The following is a 17,536-nucleotide window of genomic DNA, read 5'->3' as shown; positions in this document are numbered from 1 at the left end:
AGCCATGAAACCGGGGGCACACCCTTCACCCCAGAGACTTGGAGTTGATTCAAGGTCTCATTGCCAGACTTGCTCAGTCCCTGCAGAGCCGGGACCGTCCCCCATGACACTCTCCTCACCCCTCTGTCGGGCTGATGCCTTTTCTCTGAGCACCCACTGTCTCTGTCAGGACTGGAAGGGGTGCCTGAGTCCCCCCGAGTGCTTAACAAAGGCAGGGAGTCCATTCCGTGTGTGAGTCCTGTTCCTCCCCCCCCCCCCACCACAGTCAGGGAGGAAATGTCCCCCAGTGCCTAGCGCAGGAGGTGAACTGCTGCAGTCATATAATAATGGTGGCCAGCATCCATTCGACACTGGGCATCCATTAAAAATTTTACATGTATTCTCTTGTGTTGAGCACTTTACATGTCTTCTCTTGCTTTATCTTCCCACCACCCTGAGAGGTGGACACTCTTATTGCCTTGCTGAATCCTCGCAATGACTGTGTGAAGTCCCTGGCAATTTTTGTCATGAATTTACAGGCGAGGAAAAGGAGGCTTCCGTGAGTTAAGCAATACGTCTAAGGACGTGCTGCGAACAGGTGACAGGGTTCAAATGTGACCCAGAGCTCATGCACTCTGAGCCGTTCATTCTCCTGCCCTAAGTGAGGTGTTCAGAAGCCGCGTGGAAACATAGGATCGTGGAGTCTCAGAGTTGGAAGGGGCCCCTTGGGAAGCCAGGGGTGGGTGTTGAGCTGCCTCGGTGTCCCCAAGCCTGGAGATGAACCGGGCTTGGCCCATGTCTGCACAGACGTGTGCCTCTGACTCACATCTCTGTTGCACCGGCTGGTAGAGGCTCAGCAGGGACCCTCCTTACATCCTCAGTGCTTCAAAGAACCAGAATTTTCCAGGGCCCTGAGTCCCTGTGCCCTGCTGACTTCTCCGGGGCCCTCTTTCTGGATTCCAGATCTTTGACCTCTAAAGCCTGCTGTGGACCCACTCGGGGAGCTGGCCTGCCCAGCCCCCTTGCAAGCAAACCAACAGTCTCCTCAGGCAAAGCAGACGGATTTTTAGAGCCTGGATCTGGCCATCTGGCCCAGGTCAGTGAGCCGTCGGGGGGGAAACAGTGAGGAGTACCAACCTACAAAAAAATGAATTCCTGACATCTCAGTTGGGGCCCTCTCCCAGCCTGCACAGCAAGTGTGAATCTTCCCTTCAGCATCCCAGCTCGACTGCCTTCTCATATACCTCCTGCCGGGGGCGGGCAAGTAGAAAGGCTTATGGGTTAAGGCTGAGATCTTCCTCCCCGAGACTTCTTCCCACTGTTCAGGTTTATAGCTAACAGGCAGCATAACAAGATAGTGCTTCGATTAGGAGTTCTGGGGCATGTCCTCGATGCTCCCACCGCTATACTGGAGACAGAGCAGAAGGCAACTGGGGGACCTTGGGGAAGTCACTTACTCTTTCTTTTCTTCATTGTCCTTGTCTGTAAAATGAAGATAGCAATCCACCAACCTTATAGGATTGTGAGGACTAAAATGGATTAAAACACTTAGCATAGGGCACTCAATAAATATTAGCAGTTAATTGGTACCGGCTGTGTGACCTGGGCAAGCTGCCTCTCTCTGAGCCTTAGTTTCTTCAGCTGTAAAATGGGACCACTTACTTCATAAAATTGCTACAAGGATCAGCTTCCATATATATGCTTTGAAACCCATAAAAATCCGAACAAAGTATTTTAAAGCTTGTTGGCTCTGCCTTCCAGAGCCACATAGAATAAACCTAAAGCCTCCCTTATTCATTCTCTGATAAATGAACAAATGATCTAGAATTTCAGAAAATGAGCCGGGCCAAAGGGCAGTAAGGGATATGTCTTGGATCCAACCTGGGTCAGGGAGGTGTGAATGCTGAGGGCATCCAGGACAGGAGGAGGATAGTGGGGTTGGGGGGGAGGTTGGAGCCCCTGAATGCCTGGCTGCGGGCCTGGTTCCCCTGGGGCAGGAACCCCCATCTTGAATATCAGCTCAGCCTCTCGAGTGCTGACCATAGCTTCCACCTCCTGTCTGGTTCTCAGCTATGCCGTGACCGTCCAGGAATCATACGCACACCCCTTCGACCAGATCTACTACACGCGATGCACGGACATCCTCAACTGGTTCAAGTGCACCCGACACCGGTGAGTACCTGTCTCGGGCGATGGGGCAGGGAGAATGTACTGGGCCCTCAGGGCTCTCCTTCGTGCCGGTTAGTAAAAGGCCCCTGGAGTAGCTGTAGGCAGTGCACTGCGTGTATCCCCTTGGTGCTCAGTCTTTACCCTGAACAACTGAGATGCTCTGCTGAGGGCTTCCTTCTGGCCAGAGAAGCTTATGGGCAGGGCGGGCCAGAAGTGCTGGAGAATTACTGCCCTTGGGGGCATCCCTCACCCAATGAGAAATGGGGAGTTGCTGGGTAAACCCCCCCCCAGCTCCCTCACCCTGAGGGTAAAGGGGAGAACTCTGAGGAACATTCTACACATATCCCAGTGCACCATGGATTGGCTGCCTTTTCTTCCCTGTCTCTTCCCCCCCCTCCCCTCCCAGTGCTTCCTTAGATTGCCTCTCCAATAAAATGCTTGTCCTTGAATCTTTGCCTCAGGGTCAGCGGGGGGACCTCCAACCTCAGGCAGATCCCTCAGAGCAGATGTAGCCCCATGGCAGGGCATCTGGCTTGGAGAACTGAGCACAGGAGAGAACTGGGCACCTTCTTGTCACCTTGGCTGGGCTGCCCATGGGAAGAGCTCAATCTAAATGACTGTGTGGGGGTCCCCTGCTCCCTTGTCTGCAGCCCTCCTGAAGATCATGCCATTCTCTCATGTTGCTGGGGGAAAGAGGAGAGGAAGGAAGAGAGAACACGTTTTATTGGATGACCCTGGGCAAGTTGCTTTATTTGGGAATTCCCAGTGTGCTCATCAAACATACGATGATCTCTGCCCTACCTACTCACAGGGTCCATTGAGGTCAGGGATGAGAAAATGCTTTGGAAAGTGCAGGGAAAGACGGGAGAAGCGAGCTATTAGATCTGGGCAAGGTGGCACTGTTATTTGAGGGATGGAAACCAGCAGATGAAGGGTGGGTGAGCGCATGAGGGGAAAGCCACCTATTAGGCCTCTTCCCTAGTTGCCGAGCATCCATGTTGGTTCCAGATTTCTTTGGCTTCCTCCGTGGGGGCCTTGTCCCTCTTTGTGGTTTATGCCTGAATCACGGTGGTAGCAAGGTGGATGGGGAAACTTGCTCTATGCTGAAGTGCCAAAGTCCTGGTTTTCTTTGGGGTTTTGTTCGTAAGTAAGTTGCTGTGAGCATAGACATGATAGCTGCTTTGACATCCTTATTTGCTAATCCCAACATCTGGGCCACTTCATGGTGGTCTTCATTCATTGTCTTTTCCTTTATGTAGGCAGTATTTTCCAGTTGCTCCTTGCATCTAGTAATTTTGAATTATATTCTGGGCACTGTGAACAGCAGAGATTGTAGAGAATGAAATCTGTTACGTTCCTCCCGAGAGGATTGATTTGTTGTTGTTGTTTGTTTCGGCAATCAGTTAATCTGGCTGCATTCGATTTCCAGACTCCGAATGTTCCATATTTTTAGCCTTAGCGGGACCGTGTGGGACCTGCCCCCTACACATACCATTCAGGGGCCAGGAGTTTGGGCAGAGATTTTACAAAGAATATGGGGCTTCCTCTTTGCGGCTCTCTCTTTTCTGGGGTTTCACTTTTCACTCTCAAATTGCTGGATCCACCCTGGACTTGTCTTGTAGTGCTTTAAGCCAGGAAGGCTGTGTGTTTTCTACCTGAATTGTAGCCACCTGGAATATGGTTGATTGGGGTCTGCCCTTGGGCTAACCTTGCCCAGTGTCATTTCCTTCTTCCGAATTTCTCTTTCCCTCCAGTATCCACCTTTGTTCCCTCTCTGGTGCCTTCTGGTAGTTGTGGTTGTTTTTTTTTTTTTGTTTTTTTTTTTATATTTCTCCCAGATTGTATAGTTGTTGGTAGGAACTTTGCTCCCATAGGAGCTACTCAGCCATGACTGCATCCCCTTCCCCTAGCCCTTGATTGTGAAATGAGGAGGTGGGACCAAATATCCCCTTCCAGCTTCCTTAGCTGTGCCAAGTTGGCTGCCTGTGGCCCCGGTCAAAGGTGGAGGCAGAAATAGAGGTCCTGCTCCCTCCATGAGCCCTGTCAGGCCCTGTGCCAGAGCCAAGTTTGTTCTGAGGTGTGGCTTTGTTAGGTACTCGGAGGCCCGGGCTGCCATCCATCAGCGCTGGGGGGAAGGTGAGTGAGTGGCTGCTTATTAAAATAGGCTGCATTCCTGGAACATGAATTATTTTGCTAAATTACTGAGTTGCCTCGCAGCTTTCCTGCTGACCTGGGGTGTGCATGCTGACAGCCACACCATCAGTCTGCTTCAGTGTGGAATGGTTTGTTTAAATGCAGCACCCTTTTCCTGACAGCCTGGCCCCTGGCCCCTTCCCTCTGCTGCTCCCCACCCCAGCACTGGGAGCAAGCAAGGGTGGGAGAGCCAGAAGCAGCGGGAGACATCTCTCTCCTGGGAGGCTGCTATGGTGCCAAGACCACCTCTCCACTGGACGGACTGGGGGATACCCCTGTGTGGTGGGACGACTGGGTTGGATGAACTCTGAGCCAACCCTGACTCTTCCTTTATCTGAGAGGTCCACACCACCCCCAAAATTGCCGGGAGCTGCTTTCCTGTACCGGGGAAGGAGCTTCACTTGGAGGCTGGCTTACTTTTCATTATGGGCTTTTGACAAAGTAGAATGACCTTAGTTTACGACACTCCCAAATATCATGGATTTCCCTGGGGCCCTGCACTGTCATTTGTCATAAAGCGAGGGCTTTAAAGACTGGGAGGGCTGTGGGACTCCCTTCCCAAGTTGGCCTGACCATCCATGGAAAGCAGGCTGTAGGCATCTCCCATGTCTGGTCCCCGCTGCTCTGCCCCCTAAGGAGGGGTCCTCAGGGCAGGCTCCCCTGGGGTGTGGGTGGGGATGTGAAGGGAGCTCTGGCTTCAAGGCCCGAAGACTTGGGGTTGAGTCCTAGTCATACATCACGACCTTGGGAAGTTAGTTCCTCTCTCTGTCCCTTAATGGCCACTTCAGTCTCTTCCATTTTGACTTTAGGTGTGAGGAAGGGGTTTTGCATACCAATACCCCATCTTGATTTCCTCCTAAGGACTCTGTCCCCCCACCAGCCATTTACCTGGTCTTTCTCATTCACTATGGCCATCCCATATGGCCAGCCAGCCACCCTGTGGGGACTGGCACTGGGCAGTAGGCTAAGCCTGGTGGCTTTGAAATTAGAGTGACTTGGGTTCACATCTTGATTCTGAAGCTGATTCATTGTGTGACCTTGAGCGAGTCATTAACTTCTCTGAATATCAGTTTTCTCATCCATGAAACAGAAGGGGGGTTCATAAAATAAGAATAAAAACGGTAAAAAGGAAATAAAACAAAGGTGACATAGTCCTGTTACCTGCCTCAGATAGAGAATGGAATGACGTTGCGCCTAGAAATCTCTCTGGCACAGGATGAAGTGTCCATGCCTGTCCCAGCAGAAGAGGCACACTCCAGGTCTCCAATTCCCAGGTCAGAGCTGCCTCTGCTCCCTGGGCCTTATAACTTCTTCCTGCTGCAGAGCCAGGGCCTGGTTCTGAGCCTTCCCAGAGATGGCATGCGAAGCTCTTGCCCAGGACATGTTATTTTTAGCATGAGGGAGGTTAATCCACTCCCTGGGACTGGGTCAGACTCAGAGGGCCCTTTGCTGATCCTGTTTCAGTTCTCCAGACGGGTGGACCGAGTCCCTGGAGGCCGCGAGCAGCCTGCTCATTTGGGCAGTGGCCCTGGCCCCTCTCAGGGCCCAAGTCCAGTTTGGGTCCCCCCAGGAGCTCCCCAGGGTCTGGAGGCTTCCAGGAGAAGCGCCTAGTTACCTCCCACCGTCACCCCAGAAAGGACCTTCCGAAACCCTTCTCGGCATCACGCCGACGAGACTGGGGAAAGTAGGTGTGGCAGACGCTGTGTCAGTAATATTTTCTGCATCACAGTGGCCCAGATGCAGCCATCGATTTTTCTTTATTGTGTTCCTTCATATTCGCAGCCGCCATGCATTTTAAAGTAATTATTGAATGGCATCCTCAATATAGCTTAACACAAATATCATTCTAACGCGAGTGATTGATTTTCAATACTTTCAAGTGGCTTTCTCCCTTGTGCCTCAGGATCAGCTATAAGACGGCGTATCGGCGTGGCCTCCGGACCATGTATCGGCGCAGGTCCCAGTGCTGCCCTGGCTACTACGAGAATGGGGACTTCTGCATACGTACGTAGGGGCCGCCTCCCTGGGGCAGGGGAGGGAACCAAGGGGAAGGGAGGTAGGGGGCTGTCAGCCAGGCCCTGGGCAGCAGGCCTTGGCTGAGCTGAGGGCTCCAGAAATCCCTGCCTGCCGGCAGCTCTGCGGGGATCAATGCGTCTGCTACAAGCACGTTCGCACAAATTTGTCCAACAGGTCGATCTCCTAAGAGGGTTGGATCGACGCCGATCGGTTCTAGGCTTTGATGGGGTCAGGAGAGAAGTGCACACTTTTGGAGCGTGCTCTGAGGAGCCGTGGGGAGGAAGGGCTGAGTGCCTGGCACAGATCGGAAGGGCTCCAGAAGGCTTTGCTGGATGGAAGGAGACATGGATGGATAGAGGGTGGAGGGATGGAGAGAGGGTGGAAGGGAGGAAGGAAGGCAGGCTGGATCATTGGAGAGCAAGACCATAGTACCGAGAAGGAGGGTAGTAAGAATAAGATAGATCACAAGGGGCCGGTTCTAGGAAGTGGGAACATTTCCAAAAAGGATCAGGAGACCTGAGGACAAGGTGGGCGCGAGGGCTTAGTTTCTGGCAGCCACAGGCCCTCTGGGTGGGAGGGCAGTGCTGTGCAGTGGGAGATACCCAGGAGTCTGCAGATCTGGGTTCCGGTCCCAGCTTCCCAGAGATGTGGCTTTGGGTAAGTCACTTAACCTCTCAGCGAGAATGACTGTAGGGTTAGAGTCTGTTCGAGTCCAACAGACTCTTTCCCACCACCTCTGACAGGTGCAATGGGGCCAGTATGGGGCACTCCAGTGGGCAGTAGAGTTTTGCCCCAACTGTGGAGAGTGTCAGAGAAACTGGGAGCCCCCCCATTAATGACAGAGGGGAATCCACCCCCATAGCTTCTGCTTCTTCATTCGGAGGCAGATTTGGAGAGTGATTTTCCTTGTTAGCATTCTCCTTGCCCTTTGGGTGAGTAGAGTGAGCCGGCACCAGAGAGCCAATTTGGGCAGGGTGGGCGTGTTAGTGTTGGGAATGAAATGACAATTTTCCCCTCCTGATGTTACATATCCCCTCTTGCTGGAGAAGCTCGATCCTAATTGCATTACAGGAGTGAATGAAAAATGCTCCCACAAATAGGTTCCATAGTGATGGTTTTGCGGGAAACATACAAAGATACTCACGCAAAGCCATCCCCAAAAGGCTGTGTCTCAGGAGCGGGGCAGAGGACTGGACTGGGACAAGGCATTGGCCAACGCCTCACCTGGGATGGAGCTCCTACGGGGACCTGGGTGTAGAAGTGAGATCAAGACCAAGGTTTTACTGCTGCTGTCTGCCCAGAGGAAAGTGAGAGTCAGGCATGGGCTGTGACCCAGGACTCACAAAGCCTGAGCAGAATGGATGTGAGCGGCCCTTCAGGGCTCAGGGCGCAAGGATGGACTCGGGGAAATGTTAAAGGGAATTCAGCTGTCAGCACGGGGCTCCAGGAACAGAGGAGCACATTCTTTTTCTAATTTCCATCAGCAATTGTTGGTAGAGCTCTTGGAAAATGAAGAGCAGGGCAGAAGCACTAAGTGTCCTGATTGCATAGACCCAGTCTTATAATCTCCCACCTACTCCTTATGTCACGGCCATGGGCCAGCCCACCTCCGGGAAGCCAGCCGGAAAAGCCAATTTTAGGACTGAGGGCTCCTCCCAAAGGGGGACAGGAGTTTCAGCAGTGAGATGGGTCACTGTGGCATGCGGGGTGCTGGTAGTGATGACCCAGGGTGGCAAGAGTCCCATAGGTCTAGGTTTGAGTCTCAGTTCTGTCCCCCCCCAACTTCTTCCTCTTTATGCTCATCCTCATAGTCTTCACAGGACAACCCCCCTCACGAGGCACTGTTCCAATCACTTTATATACATGAATGCATCAGCTCCTCACAACAGCTCTCTGAAGTGGGTTCCCTGATCCCTCCCATTTTATAGATGGAGAAACTGAGTCACAGAGTGATTAAGTGACTTGACCAGGATCATACAGCTAGAAAGTGGTAGAACTGGGATTTGAACCTAGGATGTCTGGCTCTAGAGTCTGCTCTGACCCGCTTGGATAGGCTGCTTCTCTCTCCGTGAGCCTAGGCAAGATGCCACCTCTTGGTACCTCAGTTTCCATTCATGTAAAATGGGGATAGTAATAGATATCACCAGACACAGCATAGGGGCTTAATAAATGCCAGCTCCCCACTCCATGACTTTGGGTCTTACCATTTTTTCACTCTTGGCTTTTGTTTTAATTTTTCGCACCTCCATGGACCCTGTCCCTGGGAAAATGCACATGACATATATAACCCCCCACACACACAACACACAGCCCTTTGCACACAGTTTCAGTGGGTCCATGGAGCCCTCAAATCCCTTACAGAGTCTTTGGACCCACGGTAAATCATTTCTGCCATATGTTCATGTTTATCCGTTCGATTTACACTGTTCCTTGTCGACTTGTTTCCTACTCGAGTGCTGGGGACATAGACACACACGAGGGACAGTTGCTACCTCAAGGAGCTGGCAGCCTAGTGGAAAGAGATGGTCTGGTACATGGATACCTGCCCCCAGAGTTACAGATGCTTCGATGAGCATCTTCATAAAGTAGGGCAGAGTAGAATGGAGAGATGTCTTCTTCAGCCATGTCCACTTATCGAGTATTAATGAGGAATCAGCTCTAGGGGCGCCTGGGTGGCTCAGTCGGTTAAGCGTCTCCCTTCAGCTCAGGTCAGGATCCCGGGGTCCTGGGATCGAGCCCCACATCGAGCTCTGGGCTCAGCAGGAAGCCTGCTTTCCCTCTCCCTCTGCCGCTACCCCTGCTTGTGCTCTCTCTCTCTCTCTCAAATAAATAAACAAAATCTTAAAAAAAAAAGAGGAATCAGCTCTAGACAGAAGACTGAAGGGGGAAACCCTCGAAGGTTGTTCAACCCAGTATTTATTAGACGCCCACTGTGGCGTGCCCGCAGTGCTATGCCTTGGGATATAGGAGAGGTGTTAGGAATAGCTCCTGCCCTCATGGAACTCATGGTCTTGTTGGGAAGGACAGGCCACATGCAGAAAAACCCGTGGATAACAGCCAGAGGCGAGTGTGCGAAAGAACATAGATGGGACACGCCAGGCTGGAGATAGCGCTGTGACCTGCTCTCCCTCGGGGGGCTTCGTGGGGCTTTGGGCTGGATGGAATGGTGTCTTTGGGCATGGATGGGACAGGGGACCCCATCAGCAAAGACAGGGAGACAGCTGGCCTTACCGCGGGGGGCAGATCTGGGCTGGGAGGCTGGCTGGCTGAGGCAGTTACTCATTTCCCTGGGGCTGCCCTTTCAAGCTGCACAGCCTGGCTGGCTTAATCCACAGGAGTGTACTGTCTCACCCCACTGGAGGCTCGAAGTCCAAATCAGGGTGTCAGCAGGGTTGGTTTCTTCTGCTCTAGGCCTCTGCCCTTGCTTCTGGTAGCTCCGTGGCTCGAGGCACCAGAACTCCATTCTTCACACGGCCTTCTCCTGATATGTGTGTCTGTCTCCAGGTTTCCCCTTTGTATAGGGACACCGGTCAGACTGGATTAGAGCCCACCCTAATGACCTCGTTTGAACTTGATTACCTCTAATAAGACCCTATCTCCAAATAAGGTCAGATTCTGGAGAATTGGGGATTAGGACTTGAACATATGAATTTTAGGGGGACACAATTGAGCCCATGAACAGGTAAGTGTCGGCCATTGCTATGTTCTCTTGTTCCTGCTTATTGTAATGGGAAGAAAGGAAGGGGACCGGCCAGGCTTTGTCAGCTGTCCAGGAGCGAGTGGAGACCCCAGAGTCAGGGAACTTGCGTGAGGGATGGTGCCCAGGGTTCTGGGTGCCAGATGAGAGCTTGCAAAACCGGAGGCTTTCAGGAATCGATGCCCTGTGGCCCCTCCCCCTCCACTTCTTCTCCACCCCTTGGGAGCCAGAGAACCGTGAGGTTCACCAGAACCTGGTAAGAACCCATCTGATGCCAAGAGTCCTCAGGACCGTGCACAGGAACATCTGTGCTCTGGGGCGGGGGGACATCATCCTCCCTCCAGAACCACCTTCCTGGAGCCCATTTCTTAGCAGATACTAGAAGGACACTGGCCTGGAGTAAAAGCCTTGGCTGACTCTGCTATCAACTTGCTGTGCAATCTTGGGCAAGTCCCTTTGCCCCTCTGGACCCACTGTGGCATTGGATGGATCATCCTCGAGCATGGAAGGAGTAAGATAAAACAATGAGTGAGCATGTCCTGGAATGCATAGAGCTTGATACAGATGCAAACTCCTCTTTGTGCCATTTCCCCTGCCCCAGAACTGCCATCCTTATCCCAGAGCCCTTGGCAGCCCTTCTAGAACCTTCTACACCAGAACTGCCCACCCCCTCCGTTAGCTGCCTATATAGCTGAGTCCTAGCTCCTCGTGGTCACCCAGGCATCAAATATTTCCTGAGGATCACCGGGCACAAACACAGTTCTCTTTCTTTCTCCTTTCTTGGGAGATAGGGCAGTGAGCATCTTTGCTTCACAGGTGGAGCTGATTTTGTCACAAAATGGGGTTTGAGATATTTCAGCAAACTGCTCTTTGAAAATATTAGGCGCTATTGGACTGGATGGGCTTGGTTACGATGCTGTAACAAACAACGCCCAAATCCCGGTGGCTTAAACCAATAGAGTTTTGGTCCTTATTTATTTGACATGTCCGTCCTCTGCCAGGACCCAGGCTGTTGGAGCAGGGCGTCTGCAATGTTGCTGGTTGCTGTAGCAGAGAAAAGAGGGCTTGAAGTATTGAAAGCAGAGGGCCAAAGTATTTGGTGAGCACTATCAATGCTTAGCACCACACAGATGCCATGGTAATCACAATTCACAATTCACTCAAATGTATTATCGAGTACCTGATTACCTAATGTAAGAATCACCTGGAAGACGTGTTCTAACTTCTAACACAGACTACTGAGCCCCAGCATCAGTCTCAGATTCAGAAGACTTGGGGAGGGGACTGGAGAATGTGCATTTTTTAAAAAAGATTTATTTATTTATTAGAGAGAGAAAGCACAAGCAGGGTAGGGGCAGAGGGAGAGAGAGAAGCAGACTCCCCGCTGAGCAGAGAGCCTGACATCGATCCCAGGACCCGAGGATCATGACCTAAGCTGAAGGCAGATGCTTAACCGACTGAGCCGCCCAGGCGTCCTGGAGAATGTGCATTTCTAACAAGTTCCCAGGTGATGCTCATGCTGCTGCATTGGGAGCCATGCTTTGAAAACCACTGGTCTACCTACCGCTGAAGATGGTTACACTGCATGATGCCTAACAGGTGCATCCTGTTGGTATTCAGGGCCTCTCCTGATGGGCAAGAGGAGAGTGCCTGCTTCAGAGCAGCCAGCAAGGAGGGGGAATTAATCTGTGCAATCCCCCATCTCCTTTTTCCTTTTGGTGGGGGAGGTAATGCCCCCGGACTTCCTGGAGGAGTCATCTAGCCCTTTCAGCGGCTGCTTGGAATGCTAGAGCCCTGCGTGTGGTTTTCATCCAAATGGAGAAGTGGAGGGATTAGCCAGCAGCTCCAGGTATGTGGCCTGGGGGTGGGGGGAGGGGTTGCTCAGCATCCCGGCAGGGAGACTGCGCAGGCCCAGTGGAGTCAGTATGAACCGCCCGGGATGGCTAAGGGGGAGCCAGCAGCTGACAATCCAGGAGATTGGCCGCACTGAGGGCACCTGAGTGGTGCCTAAGATTGAACTCCAGCAAAGTCCTCACACCATTTTTGGGATTTAGGTACCCCTGTCTTATTATCGCAGTTGTTTTATATGGTGGATGGCTATTTAAATGTAAATTTAACTCATGTTTACTGATTTGCTTGCTCTTCACCTCTTGCGTCTCACTCCTTTCTAGCTTCGGCTTTATTCTTGAAGGGCCGTGTTCAGTAGTTTTTCCTGGGAGGGTCCACGAGCAATCGCCTCTCTTACGCTTCGCTTGTCGGAAAATGCCGTATTTTATTTTTGTTGTTGTTGTTTAGATTTTATTTCATAATCATAATCTTAACTGCAATCCAGCTAGACTTGGAAGTGAAAATGCCTTCATTTTACTCTCACTCTTGCATGGTGCTTTAGCTGCCTGTGGAATTGCAGGTTTTCAGTGATTTTTCCCTCAGGGCGTGAGGATGTTTTTCTGTTGTGTTCCAGAATTTGTCATTGCACACGTTGCCGTTTTCCTAGCACATGTCTGGGTGTGGAGTCGTTTTCATTCACACTGTTTGCTCCTCAGAGGCTATACATCTCCTTCAAGTGAAGGATTCATGTGCTTTATCAGTTCTGGAAAATTCTCAGCCATGTCTCTTCTAATACCTCCTGTCTTTCATGTGCTCAGTTTTCTCCTACTGAAGCTCCAAAATGTTGGAGACTCGTTTCACTCCCTCTCTCTCCTAGGCTCTCATGTTTCGTCTCTGTATCTCTCCATGCTGTATCTTGGAGATTTTCCTCCGATCCATTTTTCGAATCCTTTAGCTCTGCTAATTAACCTGTCTGTTGAGGTCTTAATTTCAACAACGGTGTGTTTCATTCCTAGGAGGTCTGTTGGTCCTTCTTCAGATCTGCGGGGTTTGCTTTTTTATTTTATTTTTTCTCTGTAGTGTCCTGTTCTTTCATTATGAATTCTAATCCTTCAATGATTGCTCTAGTTATTTCAAACATATTTCGCTTATAGTCTCAGATGGTTTTATCTGGAGCTATTAGTTCTAGACGGTCAAGATAATTCTATCTTGAGTCCATGATTTTGGTTGACTCAAGTTCCTAGACTATCAGTTCTGTGTGTGGACACTGCTGATTCTCCCTTGTGGTGGATGATTTCCCCATATTGGTTATAATTTCTTTTTTCTTTATCATTGTGAACGCTTGAGCTTTTTGCCTCCTCCCCCACGTCCTGGGGTGTGCACGTGCCCCACACACCAATTCTGCGTTTCCTTCTTAGGCACACTAATGGTTTTCAGTGGCTCAAGACCCGCCTTTGCATTGATAACTTGGTTTGGGATTCCACGCTGAGGCTGGAACTGTGGCAGAGGTTTAGGGTTTGTTTGTTTTTTTCTTTTTCCTTTAAAAAAAATTGTGGAATTCACTTAATGCAGTAGTAACCATTTTCAAGCATACGCTTAGTGGAGTTTAGTACACTGACTGTGTTGTGCTCCTATCCCATCTAGTCCTAAACGGTTTTCATCACCCCTGAAGGAGACCCCTGGGCCCATGAAACAGTGACTCCCCATTCCCCCCTCCTGGTTTTTGTTTCTTGTGGAAGACTTTTTACTCGTGCAGAATGCCTTATTTTTCACTCGGCCAGTGGGTGCCTTTTCAAGTTTCGCCTACATGGAGCCGGCAGCTCCCAAGGCCACATCTGCCCCTGTGTGGGTGTTAAACCCCAGGCTCCTAGCTGGGGCTGGGGGCAGCAGCTGGCTAGGTCCCCTGTTCCACGGGCTACCTTAGCTTCAGCATCTGCCCTCCTGTACCTCCTATAAACCGCCCACTTTTTTCTTACGCTTGGGTGTTTACCTTTGTCTCAGAGCTCAGTTAGATATCTCTTTATTTTATTTTTTTATTATACTTTGGGAGCATTTTTGTAGCAGAAGGGGCTACATTTGCACTTTCTCCATGTCACTGGAACTCCATGCCCCTGTTTTATAGTGAGTCGTGTGGTGGGGGGCTTCATAATCAGACCCAGTGACATTTAGTTCAATGCTTTCTTGGACTGATGGCTAACTTCCAACAACACTGATAAAACAACGTAACATCTGGCGGTTGACCTGCCACCTTCCCAAACAGTCTATTACTTGCTTCTCACAGACTGGTGGAGGGTCAAATGGGCCTGGCATGGCAGTGGAAACGGATGCCAGGAGAGCCCAAGTCCCTTTTCCGGTAGAGAAGGGCAGCCCAGGAACTGAGATCTGTGCTACATCCACCCTTCCCCTTCCCCTCCTGCAGTGGGTCTCCTCTCGGTGGGAGGGACCTGTGGCCAGAAGAGAGAAGTGGGGTCAGACAAGAGGGCAGGTGAAGAGGTTTGTAGGGAGAGGAAGGAACAGAAGCCAAACTGGTTTGATTTCAAAAGTTTGCTAAACTAGGTCACAGTAGGTGCCAGGATCGAGGTAGGGAGTGGGAGATTGCTCTGTGTGTGTGTGTGTGTGTGTGTGTACGCGCAGAGTCGTAGGACTTGTCTGAAAGTCGGCCTCTCCTCATAGCTACTACGTAAAATAATTCCCTGCTGACCCTCTAGGAGGCTCCCCCCGGGATGCTGTCAGCTGCCAGCGCTGTCAGCTGCCAGCCCCAGAACCTGTCCTGATGCAGCTTCCCCAGGTCACCAGCACCTGGTGCTGAGCCTTGCTGCCTGCAACAACATTCATCCTTCCATCTGTCCATCCAGCCCTCAACATTTATTAGCTGTCTATGCCTTGAAGGCACTGCTGAGCCCTGGGGATAGAGAGATGAATAAGAAGCATAGGATCTAGTGGGAAATATATATATTTAAAAAATTCCAACATAACATGATAAGCACACTTTAAATAAGTAGGCAAGGAAACAAGGGTGTCACCAGGCTGGTGGAGGTGGCCCGTGGGGGTGAATGGCTGTTTAGCTGCCCCAACATGTCCTCACCGAGTGGCTGAAGCTGGGGCAGCCACCACGATCTCAGCCCCAGTCTCATGGGCTTAGAACATTGATTTAGGATGCCCAGAGTGGCTGAGCTCCAGCTGATGAGTCACACTGACCAAACTTATAAGGTACTCATCTTGTCCACCTGTTAGCACTTTTCAGGCCCTCATAAATTGTTGTTGAGCAAGTAAATTCATGGTAACAGCACCAAGGCCCAGCGGCTTCTCTGGACACCTAGCTTGTTAGCACCTAGTTTAGATTGCTCTGATTTTGCTCTAGAGTGCCACTTGTCTGAGGGCCACGTAGCCTCTCTGTCACTCTGTCCCACTGGTTGTGATCAGGCCTCGCCTGTCCATCTCTCCCACTCAAAAGTGAGTTCCCGAAGCTGAGGGACCATGTTTCCTACCTAGTGGGTTTTTCCCAGGGCCAGGCACAGTGCCAGGCCCTCAGTGCTGAATAATTACTGAATGAGTGAGAAAGAAAATGCATGAATAAAATAGACTCAGACCCCCAGCACTGAGAGACCTCTCTGGGAGAAGCAACCATAACACTGTCTGGGGAATTACAGGGCAAAGTTGGTGGGGGTGGGGATCAAAAAAGACTTCATGGTTTTTTTTTTTTTTAAGATTTTACTTGAGAGAGAGTGAGCACAAGCATGAATGGGGGGGAGGGGCAGAGGCAGAGGGAGAAGCAGACTCCCCACTGAGCAGGGAGCCCAATGTGGGCCCCGATCCCAGGACCCCGGGATCATGACCTGAGCTGAAGGCAGACCTTTAACCACCTGAGCCACCCAGGTGCCGGGTGCAGCCCCCCAAAGGAAAGACTTCTTGAAGGAGGTTAGTTTTGAGCAGAGTCTCCACGGTGAGTAGGAACTTGCCAGGAGGGCAGGAGATGGGCCTCGATTAAGACAGACCCTGCGTTTTAAAGCCCGTTCTTTGCCTTGGGGGACTGTCCCTGAGCACGTTATTTTGCTTCTTTCTGCCTCGATTTGTCATCTGTAAACTAAGACAGGGCTGTATGAGGTACCTGCCGCTCTGGGCTGTTGTGAGGACGAAATGAGTTACCAGGAGGAAAGCATTCAGACAGAAGCGGGCACGTCGGGAGGGCTCAGTAAAAGGTAGCTAGTGCCGTTTGGGTTCTGTTTGAGGAGGGCACTTTGTGGCAGAAGGGCCAGCGTGAGCAGGGGTGGGGGGCGCAGAGCGGACGGGCGCAGGGCAGTGCCAGCAGGCCTCTGTGGCCGGAGCTCGGGAAGCGTGGAGGTGGTGCTCGGAAGGGCTGGGTGGGGGTGGGCCTGGACCCTCAGCACCACACCAAGGATCCTGGACAATCTCAGGAGGGCGCTGAACGGTGAAAGCAGCCAGTGACACACTCACGGTGGTGCCAGGGGGCAGCAGCAAGGAGGTATTGTCGAAGGGGCGAAAGCTCACTCAGGAGGTGCGTGGGGCCGTGGACGGGGGCGGGCCGTGGATGGCCGTGCTCAGGCACCCTGGCCACGAGGACACGGGGGATCAGGGGTCTGGCTGCCTGCATTTTGCTGGCCTAGCCCTGGAGTCCCCCGCTAGGCCTTTCCCCCACCTGCAGTGAGTGCCAGCAGGGTCCTGTGTGCTGACATAGCCGTGGAAGGATCGAGGCGCTGCTGCTTAATTCCCAGCCGCAGCTGTAATGAAACCTCAGCTATCCGGACTGGGCAGCCTCTGAGGGGAAGCCTCAGTTAGCGGCAGAGCAGCTAGGCATTTATGTAAGGTCCCCTTCCTGGGTGTCCTGGGCCAGGTAAAGCCTGCGAAGGAGCTCACCCGTCCCCAGCCTGACTCCCTGTTTCTCTAAGGAGACTTCCCAAAGGCCCCACTTTCCGTCTTCTGATTTCCCTCGGTATCTGTGGGATGCCAGCTCTGATTTCTGGTCCTTGTTGGGTGTCGGCTGCTTCTCCGTTGTTCTCACGGTGGCCGGCCCCAGCTGACTTCCATCCATCTCCTCCCTCCCTCCTCCGTGCTGGCCTCCTTGCTCTTCTGTGTATGCCCCACCGCAGGGCCCAGGAAACCCTGAGTGCTGTGCCCTCTGCCCGAGTGCTCTTCCCCCAGATAGCCCTGTGGCTCTCTCCCTTATTTCACTCCGTCTCTTTTCAGAAGTCATATTATCCAAGTCCTTCCTGACCACCCTATCTGAAATAGCAGTCCCCCCACCATCTTTCTGTACCCCCTTATCCTGTTGTGTTAATTAGAACTATTGCTACCTGACACAGAGATGGAGACCATGCATATTTTTATTTTTTGTCTCCTCAGCTAGATAATGTGCTCAGTAGGGACAAAGGATTTTGATTTGTTCCTAGCTGATATCTCTGCTCTTAGAACAGTACCTGGCATATAGTAGGTGTTCAATAAATGACGAATGAATGAACAGATGAACTATAAGCTCCTCAGGGCAGGAGCACCCTTTCATAAACACACCATTGTATGGTCTACAGTGACTCACAGTGTACCACACAGAGTAGGGGCTCAGAAAATAGTGATCAGGTACCACCAATCCATTCCACATCTGCCCTGCCCACGCCCAGAGTTTTGATCCCTCCTTCCTGT

General features: G+C 51.6%; 1 protein-coding gene across 1 annotated transcript in view; it reads left to right on the top strand.

Moving 5' to 3' along the window:
• Positions 1 to 17,536, top strand: part of MEGF11 (multiple EGF like domains 11) — a 250,988-nt gene that overhangs the window by 28,235 nt on the left and 205,217 nt on the right. Inside the window, exons 3-4 of the mRNA XM_034994182.1 lie at positions 2,050 to 2,151; positions 6,245 to 6,345. Of these exons, the coding sequence (XP_034850073.1) occupies positions 2,050 to 2,151; positions 6,245 to 6,345 (203 nt within the window). The remainder of the gene's footprint in view (positions 1 to 2,049; positions 2,152 to 6,244; positions 6,346 to 17,536) is intronic.

The sequence above is a fragment of the Mirounga leonina genome, unplaced genomic scaffold (assembly GCF_011800145.1).
Source record: "Mirounga leonina isolate KUSES-001 unplaced genomic scaffold, KU_Mleo_1.0 Mir_91, whole genome shotgun sequence".
Taxonomy (NCBI): domain Eukaryota; kingdom Metazoa; phylum Chordata; class Mammalia; order Carnivora; family Phocidae; genus Mirounga; species Mirounga leonina.
This window is presented reverse-complemented; position numbering and strand designations above follow the sequence as displayed.